Source organism: Medicago sativa, chromosome 5 (assembly GCF_051527215.1).
Source record: "Medicago sativa cultivar Bolivia chromosome 5, Bolivia_mono, whole genome shotgun sequence".
Lineage (NCBI taxonomy): Eukaryota > Viridiplantae > Streptophyta > Magnoliopsida > Fabales > Fabaceae > Medicago > Medicago sativa.
The window spans coordinates 32,263,276-32,280,202 of record NC_140753.1 but is presented as its reverse complement, the minus strand read 5'-3'; the positions used below and the strand labels follow the sequence as shown (position 1 = coordinate 32,280,202).

Below are 16,927 nucleotides of genomic sequence, written 5' to 3'. Positions count from 1 at the left end.
TTTAACAGGGAGTTAAAGCAAGAGTTTATACAAGCAAATTAAAAGACTCAGAGACAATTTTTTAGAGATTAAACAGAATTTTAACACTGGAAATGACTAAAATGCCCTTAAGGACTAAACTGACTCAAAATGACTCAAATGTAATTTTTTTAAAAGGGATTTTGACATGAATTAAATCAAGGACCTATACAAACAACTTGAAATGACTCAGAGGCAATTTCAGAGATTAAAATGAAGTTGGGCACATGAAATGACTAAAATACCCCTTTGTTATGAATTTTGCAAATAATATTGAAATGAAGTGCAGAGAAACATGCAATTGATCAGAGACAACTTCAAAATGACTTGATATGCAAGAAAAACATTTGGATGGTTTTAAATGTAAGAATACATAGACAAATTCACAGTTTGAAAAGATTTTTGAAGCTAAATTGGGAGATAAAGCAGAGTAAAATATCAGTGCAAAACAATAGCAAATTGGCAATCTTTCAAGAGTAAGAGACATATATCAAAGATGAAAAAATAATTTGAGCAAGTATTTTTAGGTCCAAAATTAGGGTATAACAATCTCCATTTCTCATACTTTGAAGAAACACCCATGTTCCCAATTTGAAACCCTAAAACCAGTTCATCTCTCAATTTCTCTTCACTGATTTTTGAATTCCTTACCCAAATTGAGATTGAACATGAACAACAACAATAGCAGCAAATCTCCTTCTGGTTTATGGAGTATGTCATCTTCTTCAAGAATGGATACAAATCGATCCACAATTCCTGTACCTGATTGTAATTGTGGCTTGAGGACAACCATGTTTAAGGCAAACACCCCAAAGAACCATCAGAGACCATTCTATACATGTCCATTTCACAAGGTATATTTGAAAGAAAAATTGACCTCTGAAATTCTATCTACACATTATACACCTTATATTCCATTGTTGTTTCTGATTTCTCCATTTATGCAAGTTCTTTGTCCTTAACCTTCTCTATATGTAAGTTGAACTGTGCAGGTGTAGTTGCTTTTGCACATGCCCATACAGCTCCCCTAAGTCTTTATCCTTCTATTGTTTTGTGAAATTTCTCCAAAGATGCATAGCACAATAGCTGTGATGAACACCAGGCATAACCTCTTGCATAACTGGTATGAAACCCAAGCATAAAAACACAGAGTTAGAAAAATTAAAGTTTCCCTCGTGGTTCCCTAAAATAGTCACTTACTGTCAATTGCATCCCTGTAAGTTACTTAAAATATTCAAAACAGTACAAATTGGGAATAAGTATGTACCTTTTGCATGTCACCCATAAAATTCCATCCATGCTCCTTGAAATCACCCAAGTCATCATGCAACAATGTCAAAAACCACTTCCAGTTGTCCTTGTTTTCAACATCAACTATTACATATGCAATAACAAAAATCTGGTTGTTGGCATCTTGACCCACTACTGAAAGCAACTGTCCACCATAATATCCTTTCAAACAACACCTATCAAGCCCAATAAAGGGCCTACACCCAACCTTGAAACCTTTTTTACAAGCATCCAAGCATATATAAATCCTTTGAAATTGAGGAGAGGCTTTAGGGATAGGTATTGTGTCTATGAAGCATGATGATCTTGGATTGCTCCTTCTTATTTCATGAGAATAATCCCATACCCTACCATATTGCTCCCTCAGACTGCTTTCCACCAATTCTCTAGCCTCTTTAATTGCCCTAAACAATTTTGAGTCATTGACATGTATACCAAACTCCCTCTTCAAGTAATCAAAACACTCACTATATGTGATGCTTGGTCAAATCTTAATTTGATGTTGGAGTTTGCTGACAACCCACTTTCTAGTTGCTTGCTTGTTCTTCAAACCTCTACAACATGTATCCTTAGAATAAAAAGTCTTCACTTGAAAGCTTTGATTGACCTTGCTCCTTGAACAATAGATTTCCCATTTGCATTCATCTTGGGCACACTTAGCTCTTGCTCTTTCTTTGTCATTCTTAGCCCACCTTGTGTTCCTTCCGTAAAAGATGTTGTAATCTTTCACAGCATCCTTGAATTTCATCAAATTATCAAACTCCATGCCCACTTCAAAGTGTATTTGACCAAATTGTGCAGCTGGATTAAACTGAGGGAATACTTCTCTCTCATTCCCCTCTTTATCACTACTAATTGGACTATTTAATTCTTCAGACTGGTATGAGTTGATATCATCATTTTTACTTGCATCATTATCATTCACATTAGCATAATTTTCTGCCACAGTAACATTAGCATTCTCAACAGAAACATTACCATCATCCACAGACAGATTAGCATTATTTTCTGCCACATCCTCAAGCTCATCACCAGAATTTTCACCATCCACATCAGCATCATAATAATCAAACTCAACAGCATATCCTTCCTCAGCTTCAAAATCATCCTCACCATCATACCCATCATCCTCAGTGTGTGTTTTAGAAGGAAAATACGTTGAATCCTCAGACTCATAACCAGACATAACATCAGTTGTAGCTGCATTTAAACCAGGTATCTCTTCAACATTAGGTTGGACATGAATATCTTCTTTCTCAGTCTCACCAACAACATCTTCACCATCAGGTTGGTCTTCACCACCATTTTCTTCTGGCATAAAATGTTGGTCTTGAATATCTTCAGTCTCAGCCTCACCCAACTTCTTCACCAACAGTGAGTAATGCTACTGGAGCTTCATCATCAATGATAGGATCATCCACATCATGCTCATAATACAAGTGAACTTCATTGTTGGATCCGATAGCAATGTTCACCATCCCAATAACATTAGTGCCTCTCTCCACTTCAAATAATCCTGTTCTGAACCCTAGCTCAGAATCCAAACACCAGATGTGTGATACCCTAAAATAGCGAGCAAAACTCTTCACAAGATCAACAAGCATAAAATGGTTGATGTAATCGGTACATATGTCTTCCCACACACAAAACTGCCCTCCAACGTAATCCAAATCATCATCAACAGAAGCGATGAAATGTCCACCATGATGCAAAATCAAAGTTGCCTTTGGTTCCATCTGATCAAAACATAACCATAAACACCATTAAACACCATAGACACTCACGATTATACACAAATCAAACCCTAAGTGTTTTTTATGAAAAATGTCAAGATTATATAATTGTTTTGTACAATAAACTACAATAAATAATGTTCTAAGCTAATCATCTTCATATTAATTAACACTTTATTTTACACATTAATCATATCTTACAAGTTTATACACAAAACTACCACAACAACAGCATGCAAAGAGCTTAACGGTGATGTTTTTCTACCTTAAACAAGTTGTAGCAAGATTCCTGAGCAGGAGGACAACGATGGTTCCAGGCAGAAGCTCAAAGACAAGGGTTCATTTTGTTTACTTTTAGAGAAGCGGAAGAAACAAACATAAACTTTTGAGGGGGGGAAATGACATTATTTCCCTTTTATATGAGCTTGCAAGTGATGTTTTCATTAGTTTCATTCCAGTCCTGTCTCTTTATTTCCTCTTTTGCCACGTAAGTCCATGAAGTGGAGAAAAAATGGACAGATCAGCAAAGTTAACACTCAGTTATCGTTTTGGATGTTAATGACCAATGGAAGAGACTTTAAGGGAGTTTTTTTTAGCATTTAAATTAATAGCTAAATGATATTTTTAATTAAAACTAGTTTCTATCATTTAACAATTATAGTAAATGTTACATTCTTTTTTAATTTTTACTACTCATAACAGTAAATGTTGAATATGTTTTACAGTAAAATGTGAAAAGCTAGTACAATACTTATAAACAATAAATTATGAGAAATTCTTACATGAACTCTTACCTAAGAGATCATTCTTACACCCAACCGATTAAAATCAAACATCTCATTAAAATAATAAAAATAATTAATATCATAATTTTTTCTCATTATTTTTAATATTTCTCTCTCCTTTTTCCACTTTCTTTAACCAACAAAAACCACCGACCACCATTTATTGTTTCCATTTCCTTAATTAAAATCACATTTTTTTTTAAAGTTAAAAACATGTGTCATATTTTTATTGGTTGGGTGTAAGAATAATCTCTTAGGTAAGAGTTCATGCAAGAATATCTCATAAATTATTATTTTTTTCTTCCTAAATTACTAAAATGGACAAATAATTATTTGGTTGATTTGGTCAAAGAAATAAATAGAAGTTCTTTCATTCATAAATGACAATGTTGACCCGTAAATTTTTTGATTCATTTGGTCAAAGATATAATTAAGAGTTCCTTTTTTTTTTTTTGTGGGGGAGAGATAATTAAAAGTTCTTTGGTTCATTTAATAACTAAATATTTTTTATTCATACTGCCAAAGTCCCGTGTACCAAAACAAAAGTGGAGTTTCATAGTAGCAACAAATATTCACTCAAACCCTAGAAATCGTGGAACATATTTCAATTTGATTTGTGTGAGTTCTTGCCGTTTGAAATTTCAACCCACCGCAAAAATCACCACTCGACAACAAGGTATTTCTCGTTAACGTTTTTTCTTTTTATAATTCAAAGCTCTCTTTATAATTATTCATTTGTTTTTTGTTCTGTAGTATCGCACTATATAATTCAGTTTTGTTGTTTCTTTTTAATGCTTCACAAAGGAAATAAAGAATATGCCTGATGGAGAGAAGGATTCTTCGAAGTACAAAGAGAAGAAGGATCTATGAGGTTAAAAACGATAAAAAGGATGAAAATGGAGAAATTGAAGACATGCTAAGTAATTTTCCCGATGGCATTCTCCTTCACATTTTGTCATTTTTGGATGCAAAATATGCCGTTCAAACTTGTGTTTTGTCCACAAGATGGAGGTATCTCTGGAAACTTATTCCAACTCTTATTTTGCATTCTTCAAAATTTTCAACTGTGAATCAATTTTCCAAATTCGTGTCTAAGATTTTGACTCTTCGTGATACCTCAATTTCATTGCATGCCCTTGATCTTGACCGTCATGGTCGTATTGAGCCTCGAATCCTTAAAAAGATTTTAAATTATGTTTCCTCACATAATACCCAGCTCCAAAAGTTAGAAATCTCTATACGTGGTGATCATCGCTTCATTATGAGAACTGTTTCTTCATGTCATGCTCTTACATCTCTTAAACTTTCAGTTTGGAATAGAGGTGGCTTTTGTGAAAATTCTGGAACCCGTTTTCCAAAATCTTTGAATTTGCCATCATTGACTAACTTAAATCTAAAAGAATTTATCTTTAGTTGTGATGAAAACAGTTGTGCGGAGCCCTTTTTCGCCTTTACCAAGTTGAATAATTTGGTCATTGATCGTTGTATGTTTTGGGATGCGAAAATTCTAAAGATATCAAGTGACACACTTGTAAATTTAACTATGCACAAAAATACATTTTACTTTGACAAAATTGAGTTATCAACTTCGAGTCTTTGTACCTTTACTTATTCTGGTTCTCTTATTCCGAGAATATGTGGGAGTGGTCTTTCTTCTGTTAAACAAGTATATATTGCTGTAACAATGCGTGAATATAGGGAGAAGCCGGGTATGGTTCTACGCAGTTGGCTACTAGATCTTGCCAATGTAACATCATTGACCCTTTCTTCAACTACTCTTCAGGTATTTTGTCATGTTTTCAGGTTTTTTTATTTTACTTCTTAATTTTGTTAGAATTTAATTGACTTTCGTAAATGATTCTGATTCACCCTCATTCCTCGTTTCTTAGATTCTCTCCTTAGTTCCTGAATTATTAGAGGTTAAGCTCCCTTCTTTGTGCAACTTAAAGTCTATGGAAATAAAACTGGAACCACTTGAAGGTTCTTGGGGATTATTCAACAAAGTGAAAGAGGAAATGTTAAAGAAAATTGCTGCCAAGTCAATGAAACAAGTTGCAGAGTTACGAAGAGCATGTTTGAAACCACCTCCCATACCAGATGGAATAGTTGCCTTCTTGCTTCAAAACTCGCCGTCTGCAAAAGTTCACATCACAACAAAGTACCCTGATACTTTTAAGATTAAGCAGGTAGTTATTAAAAAAAAATATTCATTGTTATTGTAATTATTTTTTTTTTCAAAAAAACATAAGGTTTTGTTCAAGAGTTTATCCAATATAATATACAATATTCTTTATACTTGGTCATGGATTTGTTATGTGATTTACTTTATCATTCTCATATTGGAAGTTAGGTTGCTTTGTTTTGTTTTTCTTGCAAATCACACTAATACAGTTTCAAAATCAAAGCATAAATTTTGCTTTAGTTATACCTCTTGTTAACTTTTTTTAATTCATATGAATGATTTCAAAGTGAAAATTGATAATGTTATGTTTTCGTTATTTAGGATGATAAATCATCAAATTGATAAGGTGCAGAAGGTCCAAGAATGAGCATGTTTCCTACAATGTGTTTGAATTTATGAAGAGTCAGTGTTACAAGACAGATGTGGTGGAAGACTTATTAAGAATCTTACTCAACAAGACTATGGTGAACTCTATTATTCCTAGAAATCTCATGTCTGAAGATGAAGATTGTGTGCTTGAGTTGGAAGCATCTCAAGCTAACAACTGTGGACAAAAGAAAGAAGTGTTTAACCTCTTGGAGATTATGATGATCTATCTCATTAATTCCTCATTGTGTAGATTCTATCATCACTTCTTGATTTGATAGAGATTATGTGTCCTTCCTTGTGTAACTTGAAGTCATTGGAAGTAAATCAGTTACAAAATACTGCATCGTTACCAAAACTATTTTAATCAGGTTTTCAATCACCTTCCATATACCTGATGTCTTTGTGGATTTCTTGCATCAAAACTAGATGTATTAAAAAAGTTGCCATCAAAACAATTTATTTGTGCTCTTTGAAGATCCTATTTAACCTAGTGTATTTTATTCTTTAAACTTGATCATGGAAGGTTAGTAATTTGCCTACTGTTCTAGTTACTTTTGAGCATCCTTTGTTTTAGATTGAGGTTGGTAATAGCTCTTTCAAACACGCATAGTTAAAAAAAAAAAATCTTCGAAATATCAGAGGTTGATAAATTTTTGGGAAAATATACAAATGCTTACACTTAGTTATTGGGATGTCTGTGTTAGGATAAATTGGACCATGATGAATATATTTAAGGACTGATAGAATGATATTCTAATAATTCATTATCATGTGAGTTGTGAATGCTAAAATATGACTTAAGAAATCACTTGTAGTTCTCACTTGTAGAAATCACTTGTATGTAAATGTAAAGTAAAGACGATGCATACTTAGGCTTTGTTTGGGAGTTAGGAGGGGAGGAGAGGGGAGGGTTTTGGAAAAAAGGAAGGAGTAAGTGGAAGAAATAGAAGACATTGGGAGGAGAGGGCTTTGGTGGTTAATTTTTTACTCATAATAAAAAATCCCCCTCATTTGGGGGAACTCAAAAATTGTAATGGGGGAGGGTTTTGGGGGGTTATGGAGGGTTTATATGAATTTTTCAAATCCAATCTATGTTGTTATTATATTCTTAAAATTAAAAGTATTTTAATCATAAGTATTAGTTTATCATTCTCTAGAAAACTGTTCTTTCAAAAAATGTGAATTTTTTGTCCATTTTTCTATATATTTTCAACCCCCCAAAGCCCTCCCCTCCCTTCCCCTCCAAACTCCCAAACAAAGCCTCAGTTAATGCATTAAAAAGAGAGAGAAATTTGTAAAAACATACAATCTTCGTTGTCTGGTATCTGAGGGCAAAGACAATGAATATTGAGTGTTCAACCTTTTTAAGGCTGGGTTTTTGAGTTTTAGGTTGAATGCACTGAATTATTTTCGGCTTACTTTATGTGTATTTGTTGCTTTCATATCAGGGAACATTTTTATTTTGTTCTCTAAATTTTCTCTAATCATGCAATTCCGAATCATTATTAAGAACTATTCTTGTGTTATAAGATGAGATGTGAGAAAATGGTCATTGATATGACATATGCATCCAACCATTTGATGGTTGAGGCAAACTTAATCTCTTTGATTCTTCAATCGAGGAAGACATTATTGCTTTCGTTTCTCAGCATTCACAGAGATAAGAAGTTAAAGTTTATTAGTCATACAATAGAAATATTTGTCCAAGTTTGGTTAGTAAGGTTCAAGTGTCGATCAAGTAGTAAGTAGCTATATTTTGTTTGTTAAATACACTTGAACCAAAAAGGGTTAAGTTTCAAATTTAATATTTAAAGTTGACATTATTGACCTCTTTCATTCAATAAAATTAAATAAGGGACATTAATGGATAACACTAGCTAATTTCTTATTGATTTTGCAGCAATGATTCAATTTAGTCTTAGATTCCTTTTATAGAAACAAAATTGTTCTTGGATTCAATATCCAAACTTACTGCAAAAGGCAAAATTGAACGTTAATGATTATCTTTTTTGTTACATTTATTGGTCTTTGGATGGAGAAGTGAAGGGTTAGAGAGAAGGTTTAAAATGATTCTGAGAAGTTTCTAAGTATATCAAAAGAAACATATTTGAAATTTTTAAGTGAAATTATACATTTAAATTTTACAACCATTGTTTTAAAGAATATAAAGTTTCTAATTATATTTTTAAGTGAAAATTTACAATCATTGTCGCAAAGGATATAAAGTTTCTAGTTCCTGCTTGACACATTAACATTACATTATACCATGCTTCAAAATATCTTTTACAATACGTAACATCTCAAGTGGTGTTGTCTTTTATTTCGTTATTTTCAATGAGCCAAACATAAAAAAAGTATTAATCTCATTGGCAAATAACGCGTTAGGGTCACTAAAGCAAAGGTTAGATTTCACATTTTATCTTATCTCCAAACAATTGATTGAATTTCATTGCAGATAAAAATGAACGAATCTATTGTCTTGTATTATTTTCATTGAATATGTTTTTAACAAAACTATATCATTCATACTTAAAATTATTAGTTTTTTCTATTTTTGCTACTTGTCAAAGTTTGACAGTTACGCACCATATCAGTCATGTCAGTAATTCTAAAATCAAACTCCACCCTTCGATTTCAAGCTTGAAGGTATAAAATCAAACGTATTGTATGTAAATGTAAAACAAAAATCATGCAAATGTGTCTCATGTCTACTTAGTCATAAAGAGAAAGTGGTAAAAAAACATAAAATCTTCTTTTTCTGGTAGTTGTTGGCCAAGCCTATTAATCTGTATATGGTTTGAATCTGGTAGTTCAATCTGATGAAGGAGATTAAGAAATGTTGTAAAGGTTTTGGAGTGTAAAGATACATAAAAAATCAGAATCTTGAGACATGTTTTTCCAAATAATGGTTGTGAATATTACCTATATAGATTTACTTGTTTTAAACCCATAACTGACCTATAAGTGTTATTTCATCTTAGGAAAGCTTTTCATGTTGCTTTATGAATATTCTTTACCAGTGCAATTCATACCGTATTAAGAGTTTTCAGTAGAATAAAGGGTAAAATGGGAAAAGGGTGCATCAATGGCTAAGAATAAGAAGATTAAAGGGGGCGAGAAGGCATTTGAATCAAATCCCAGCAATTTGATGACAAATAATGTTGTCTCTTTAATTCTTTGCTTGACGAGGAAGATATTAGGCTTAATTAATGATTTGGTCCCCTTATTTGTTGGTTACATTTTGGTCCCATAAGTTATTAACGTTACAATTTGGTCCCTTGAGTTACTTTTTGGTTTCGTTTTGGTCCCTTAACTTAATTTTTGGTTTCGTTTTGGTCCCTTAACTCTTCCTCCGTCAACAACTTTGGTCCTTTACGTTAGGATGAATGTATTAGCGTTAAGGGACCAAAACGAAACCAAAAAATAAGTTAAGGGACCAAAACGAAACCAAAAAATAAGTTAAGGGACAAAAACGAAACAAAAAAAATAAGTTAAGGGACCAAAACGAAACTTTTAATAGTTAAGGGACCAAAACGAAACCAAAAAGTAACTTAAGTGACCAAATTGTAACGTTAATAACTTATGGGACCAAAATGTAACCAACAAATAACTTAAGGGACCAAAAGAGTAATTAAGCCAAGATATTATTACTTTGGCTTAATTAATCATTTGGTCCCTTAAGTTATTTGTTGGTTACATTTTGGTCCCATAAGTTATGAACGTTACAATTTGGTCCCTTAAGTTAGTATTTGTTAGACAAATAAATCCTCACCGTCAGTCTTTTGCCAAAACGTTAAATAGGCACATGTGAAAGGTGATGTGACAACTTGCAATTTGTTTCCACCTTAGACAGGTTAACGGTTTTGACGGTGGAGAATTATTTGGCTGACGGAAGATACTTAAAGGGACCAAATTGTAACGTTAATAAATTATGTGACTAAAATGTAACCAACAAATAACTTAAGGGATCACATCAGTAGCTAAGCCTATTACTTTTGTTTCTCTGCCATTGACAAAGATAAGTGTTTGAAGTTTATAAGACACACATTGGAAATATTTTTCCAATTTTTCTCAGGCACTGTGATGCACGCACACAAACATGGATACCGTAAACGACACAAACACTGGTAATAATTTGAGAAAATGACATAATTTAGTGTAATTATATGTGTTGATGTTGTTTTGATGTTGGACAACGTGTGTTCGACGTCGGAACACACCTAATTCTTGGAGTGACAGTGCTTGATAGATTAGCCATCAAGTAATAAGTAGCTATATGTTTGGTAAATACACCTGATACAATATAAGTAGTCATCAAGTAATAGTAACAATTTTGTTAATCGTATTGTTACTGGATAGCAACGTAATTCCTTCACTTTAGCATTGTTTGTTATCCATAATCCGATGTTGCTTCCTCTTGGTTAATGTTATCACTACTATGCTCCTCGAAACTGACCTTGTCCTCAAAGTCAGAGATTTCATAAATAGAGGTGTATCAAGTGGTTTTGGAGGCGGCGGCAGGGGCGGACCTGGACTTCCAATATCAGTGGGGCTATATTTTTTTGTCAAATGATTAAATAATAATTTTTTTAATAAGAAGCTATATTAAAAGAGGTTGTAGCATCCAAATTACAAAGCAAATGCTCTATTTTCTATTTGTTGAAAATGAGCTAAAATTACATCATTACAAAATCATATCTATTTGTTGAAAATGAGCTAAAATTACATCATTACAAAATCATATTTTATTCTGAGATTCTCAACACTGAACTGAAGAGGGAACATTAACTTCTAAGTTCTAACTAACATGTTTCTTTACTTCAAACCAAAATTTCACAGACATAACATATGCCCTCGAATTTTAATAACCACGCAGAAACTTCTTAATAGCATTTTCAAAATAGAAGACTGAATTCCCAAGTAAACTTATGTCATGTTGATGTGCCACAACTAGTAGAAATCTTATGTATTAATGTTGAAGCAAAAGTTGTACCTATAACAGAAAAATAAAGCTAATATTGAAAGTCTGCCACTAACACCATTGGTAAAAAAAAAAAAACAAAAACAAACAAAAAAACAAAAGCTACACTCTATTCATCTTAATTGGATTTTCTTTACATGCTAATATCAATATAAATAAACTTAAGAATAAAGTTGCAGTAACAAGCAGTAAACAAGACTATGCTAGTTACTAGTTAATACATCAATAAATAACCACTTTTATGGATTACTAGTTACTACACTCTCATTCTCTCAATAATACAACCTAATTCAAGTTCAACTCCAAACAACCTAAATCAATTTTAGTAGCCAAACTAAACCCTAAAAGTTAAAATCAAATTCAATTTCAGTACTGTTATCACTACTACTCTTACTATCTTAATTCAATTTCAATTTCTATATCATGATTCAATTACTCTCACTACTATAATCAATTTCAAAACTGACCTGACTCCTGGGAGAGAAGAAGAGAGGAGATGGGCATGGGCTGACAGGCTAAGAATGGATAAGAGATGGGATGATCATGACCGGCTGAGAGAGGAGAGAATATAGGATGAATCGCAATTTTTTTTTGTTGGGTACTTGTTCGTGATTGATTCATTCACTTCTGAGGAGAAGGACAAAGCGTGTTTCTGCTGAGAGGAGAGGAAAAGGAAAACACTACTTCTGCTGATACTATAAGACAAAAAATATTGGGCTGTGCTACATATAAAAAAAAAAAAATGGGCCTGAGCTGGTGTGGCTATTGCCACACCCTGCCCTGCTCAGGTCCGCCCCTGGGCGGCGGTGACGACAAAATTTGGAGAACAAACCATTTCCGGTGGTGATTGTAAATATGATGGTTTCGGTGGTGGGGACGGATCTAGAGGAAGAGGAGAGATCGGAGATGGTGGCAGCTGAGTTTTGAGAAAATTCAGCCGCTTCAATGGTAGATTCGATAACTTAGATTGTGGTAGAGATGTCAAATTTGTGGTAGAGTCTTTGCAAGATGGTGCCCTTGGCGGTGAGCTGAAGTGGTGTTGACATGTTTTTGCTTAAGAGGCGCTACTCTTAGAAACTGAGTTTCTTCTTCATGTGGTTCAACTTCATTTTCCTAAACACATTCCTCTTTCAAAATTCCAAGTGTATGTAAGAGTTTTGCGGATGCTATTTTTAGAGTCTGTTGGAAAGCTTTGTTTAACTCAACAAAATCTCTTGTTGCTTTTTTTTATAGAAAAAGTGGTATATGTTGAGTATGGGTTAGGTTATGGGGATGAAAGTAAAACAGTGCAAAGGGTCAAATAAGATGGATTAGTGTAGGATGGGTGAAATGGGTATGCCATGAAAGGTGTCCTCTCAATGAAACGTTGATTCGATAAAGTAGAGTGAAGTCTTCGAGTCAGTGCCAAATTCTAAATTTTACTCCGTAAATACTTGTAATTTCTTGATAACTTTTAAAGCCTCTAAGAGTTATTTATATACCAGCATATTAAACTAAATTTTCTATTATAAATCCTAGCATAACAAACGAATTTAAGACTATTTTCCTATTATTAATAGATAATAACAATTTTGTTAATCTTATTGTTACTGGATAGTAACGTAATCCCTTCACTTTAGCATCATTTGGTATCCATAATCGGATGTTGCTTCCTCTAGGTTAATGTTATCACTTGCCCACATGTAAGCTTGAATTGATATAAATGTTTCTAGTTCCTAAATGAATATATGGTACTACTGCATTGGGTGTGGTTATCATGCATAAGCCATAACTTATGCACCATGCATAAGCCTGCATTAGTCCAGCCCATTATGCACCTAGCCCAACATAATTACTTCCTACACCTCAAAGAAAGACAGGTGAAGAAAGCAAACAAACCAAAACAGTGCATCACGACGTTTTCTCTCCATTTCCAACTTCAACCACCACCGGTAACAAACTTTCACCACCGGAAACCGTCTTCGTGACCGTCGTTCTGTTGGATCAAAATGTGTTTAACAATGAACTTTAAAGAGTTTTGATGATAACAAGGTATTAAAAATTGTAAATTGGACTAGCTAATATTTGTTCAAATGTACAGGACCATAATTAAAAAGTTACATCATTAAGAGGTTCTGAATGAGCAAATAAAGAGCAAAAGGAATCAACAAAATTGAAGCTTAGACACTCCTGAAGGCAATATGCTCCTGAAGAGAAAAAGCGCTCCTGAAGTCAAGCTGCTCCTGAAGTGAGTAAAGTGCTCCTGAAGACTAAAGCGCTCCTGACGGAATAGTGCTCCTGAAGATTAGTGCTTCTGAAGACAAGAGGTCCAGAAGCGCCACGTCATCATCAGAAGCTACATTATCAGAAGCTGCCTCATCAGAAGCCATTTCACCAGAAGTTGAAGATCAACTGAATTTGAGAAATTCAAGGATTCGAGAGTTGTTTCATGGATCGAAATTCATCAAAGGACAGCAAAAGATTAGTGGAATTTTGCAACGGTCATTTCAAAGGTGTTTGAAGGCATGTGCTTGCAATTTTGGACGAAAGCGTTGACATTGTACCTTTGTACGAACTGTACAACCACCTTCTCCACTACTCTGTTTTTGTGTCCACGCTACAAGACAAGAAAACAGCTCCAGAATACGGCTTCGCCTACAAAGATGTTCCTTTGGATAAGGAATGGATTTCAAATTTGTTCTTCATAGGACAATAACCAAATCAGGCAAAAGATTATTGGTGAAAGATCAAGCTTCAACAACGACTCTTTGATGTGCTGGCAATTTCACAACGTCTCTTTCACACCTCTATATAAAGGAGTGAAGACTTAAAGATTTGACAATGTTGAACGAAAGACTCACAACATTTTTACAAGTGCCAAAACTCTGCTGAAATTGTTCTGCATTCACTTAGAATTTCTGTGTCTCAAAGTTTCATCTTAGAAATTCTTAAGTTATTGAGTCTGTATCTGAGTTGTATTGTGAGCACCTCTGATTGTATATCAAGTGTTCAACCTTAAACAATTTTATGTGTAATTTTGTTTAGTTAGAAGTCTCTTGCAGTTGTGCTTGAGCAGGGAAGTCTCTTGATTGTGTTCTTGAGCATAGGAAGACTCTTGCAGGCAGGTGTGCTTGAGCAATTGTAATCAGATATTACATTCTAGTGAAATCTCCTTGGAAGTGCAAGGGGGGCTGGACTACTTCCGGATTGTGGAAGGAACCAGTATAATTGCTTTGTGTCTTTCTTCTTTTCTCTCTCTCTCTGTTTTATTCCGCTACGTTCAGATTCTGATTATCACTTCAGAAGCTGTTTCACTTAGCTTCTGATCAGTGTGTTCAGTTTTTAGAGAAACGAAGAATTTTTCAAAACACAATTCAACCCCCCGTCTTGTGTTTTTCTCATCTTCACGTTCAACTCGTCATTGTCGTTCAACTCAACAACATAATCGTTCACCACCGCATTCACGTTGGAAACCGCATTCACCACCGGAAGCAAATCACGTCGGAAACTGTAACAATCACGTCGGAAACTTCCACCACTTCAAATCACGTCGGAAACAAACTTCCATCACAGGAAATCGCATTCACCATAACCGCATTCATCAACTTCATCATCATCACCGCAAGCATCTTCATCATCTTCAACAAAACAGCAAAATGATGAAAACAAAACAGGTTTGAACTTAACTTGTTCTTTTAATTTCGAATTGGGGAAAATCAAGTAATTACAATGAGTTTTGAAAGTGTTTCTGTTAGTTAGAAATGGTTTTTGTCTAATTTGAAAAGTAATTGCATTTGTGTAACCCTAAATTGACATTTTAATTTCGAATTGGGGAAAATCAAGTCAAATAAATGGTTTCTGAGTGTTTAAATGTGCTTATTATAGTATGTTTTGTTTAAAATTTATGCCAAAACCAATATGCTGTGTAAATGGTTTTTCATGTTTTACTCTGAAACCATTTTGCTGTGTAAATGGTTTTACTTTGGTTCTTTTCCAAAACATTTGTAGATCTGTTTTATATGCAAATGATAATTGTTATAGTTGAGAATACATAACAAAATTAAGGAATCTTATACACAATGCATTTATATACACCAAAATGGTAGCATGATAAATCTTTGGTAAAAATTGTAGCATATTTATATGTTCTATTGCAGATAGATACGTATGTCTCAACTTCTTTGCTGCTCAGTGCTTGAAACTCTGCCATACTTAGCTTTCAATTTTGTGTTTAAACTCTTGTTATCAAGTCTAAGATTGGTAGAATTTTAGTGTTTATGATATGAAGCTTACTATATACCACTTTAAATGCATTCTAACCATTGACCGGTTAAATTTATCGCTCTTTTTACTTCTGTCACTCACAAATACAATATTTGAAAGGATCTAGTTGAGAATAATTACTGAAACCATAAGTATGGTTCAATGGTTTTGCTAGTGTTCTATGCGAAACCAAACTAACTGTCTAATGGTTTTGTAACAACCTATAATCATGAATACGTAACAATAAAGAATGTGAATGTTATAATTTCCAATAACAACTGCTCCACAACAAGTGCTCCTAAAAGATGCTAGCTATGTCTTCCGCAGCATCAACTTGGATGTCATAGTAAAAAGATGGTTTTGGGAGAGCTTCATTTATAAAGAATTCTTGAATTACAGTTGCTTCACCAACCACCATCTCCTTTTGACGAATTGTCATTAGATAGTCCTTTAAGTCCGAAAACCGAAAAGGAAGATTCTTCGTGCCTCCAACTCCTTGACCCATAACTTCATAACACGTTCTCATCGACATTCCAGCTTTAGAATTTATTAGAGCTAGTTGTCCTTGAACTTCATTTACTTCTCAAAATGATCTCAGGTAACACAAATGCTCTGGTTTATGTAATTGATGACAGTGAGCCGCATCCCATCTATATATCTTATACGCATTCAAAACTTCATCCAACTTCAAAGATATTCCAGCTTTACAACCAACCCTTTCCTCAGGTTTTTCTTTGACTTTCACAAACTCAATAACCAGTGGACTGTCTGATGTTGGCCTGTTGTTAGGATTAAGAAAACTTCCCTTCTTGAAACCTTGTTTGTTACAAACATAACGCACATAATGTACCTTATCTGATTTCTTATTTTGTGAATTGTTCTTCGACTTCAACATAGTCCTAATAGAAAATCCAGTGTTATATGCATAATTACCATAAAAATCTTCAATCTCTTTAATAGATTGAAAGACTAAAGACTTCCATGATTCGTTATTTGCTAGGGGAGTAACATTGAGAACTATCAGCATGAGTCAGTGATGAAGTTTCAACACTCAGTTGTCCACTCTCAAATGAAGTTGATATTAAATCCATCCTGCATTTTCGTCAAATAGTTATTCATATTCATATTCACATTCCCAAATACACATCAATCTTTATTCTTTATTCATATTCACCTATTTTAATACTTATATCATCAAGATGAAGAAAGCTAAGAAAAAACTACTGAAGAGGAACTTAATTGTTAGGAGTACATTGTAAAGAGCTCCTATAATGAGATGTAATGAACAATAGTTGTATTATTAAATGTAAAAAACCCTTGTAACATC

General features: G+C 33.7%; 2 protein-coding genes, 1 long non-coding RNA gene and 1 pseudogene across 3 annotated transcripts in view; 1 reads left to right on the top strand and 3 right to left on the bottom strand.

Moving 5' to 3' along the window:
• The window catches only part of LOC146921828 (uncharacterized), a 37,176-nt gene extending 36,365 nt beyond the window's left edge, over positions 1-811 (bottom strand). Inside the window, exon 1 of the mRNA XM_085711392.1 lies at positions 670-811. Within this exon, the coding sequence (XP_085567518.1) occupies positions 670-811 (142 nt within the window). The remainder of the gene's footprint in view (positions 1-669) is intronic.
• Positions 812-4,646: 3,835 nt separating this feature from the next.
• LOC146921827 (F-box protein At4g22280-like) lies at positions 4,647-6,823 on the top strand. The gene is made up of 3 exons (XM_085710794.1): positions 4,647-5,609; positions 5,716-6,012; positions 6,330-6,823. Exons 1-3 carry the CDS (start codon positions 4,650-4,652, stop codon positions 6,348-6,350), a joined length of 1,278 nt encoding a protein of 425 aa, XP_085566920.1. The 5' UTR covers positions 4,647-4,649; the 3' UTR covers positions 6,351-6,823.
• Positions 6,824-11,006: 4,183 nt separating this feature from the next.
• Positions 11,007-12,061, bottom strand: LOC146921826 (uncharacterized). The gene is made up of 2 exons (XR_015010803.1): positions 11,826-12,061; positions 11,007-11,370 (listed from the first exon to the last, which is right to left on the bottom strand). It is a non-coding gene; the product is annotated as an uncharacterized LOC146921826 (long non-coding RNA).
• A 3,745-nt stretch (positions 12,062-15,806) lies between these two features.
• Positions 15,807-16,691, bottom strand: LOC146921825 (uncharacterized; annotated as a pseudogene).
• Between the last annotated feature and the right edge of the window lie 236 nt (positions 16,692-16,927).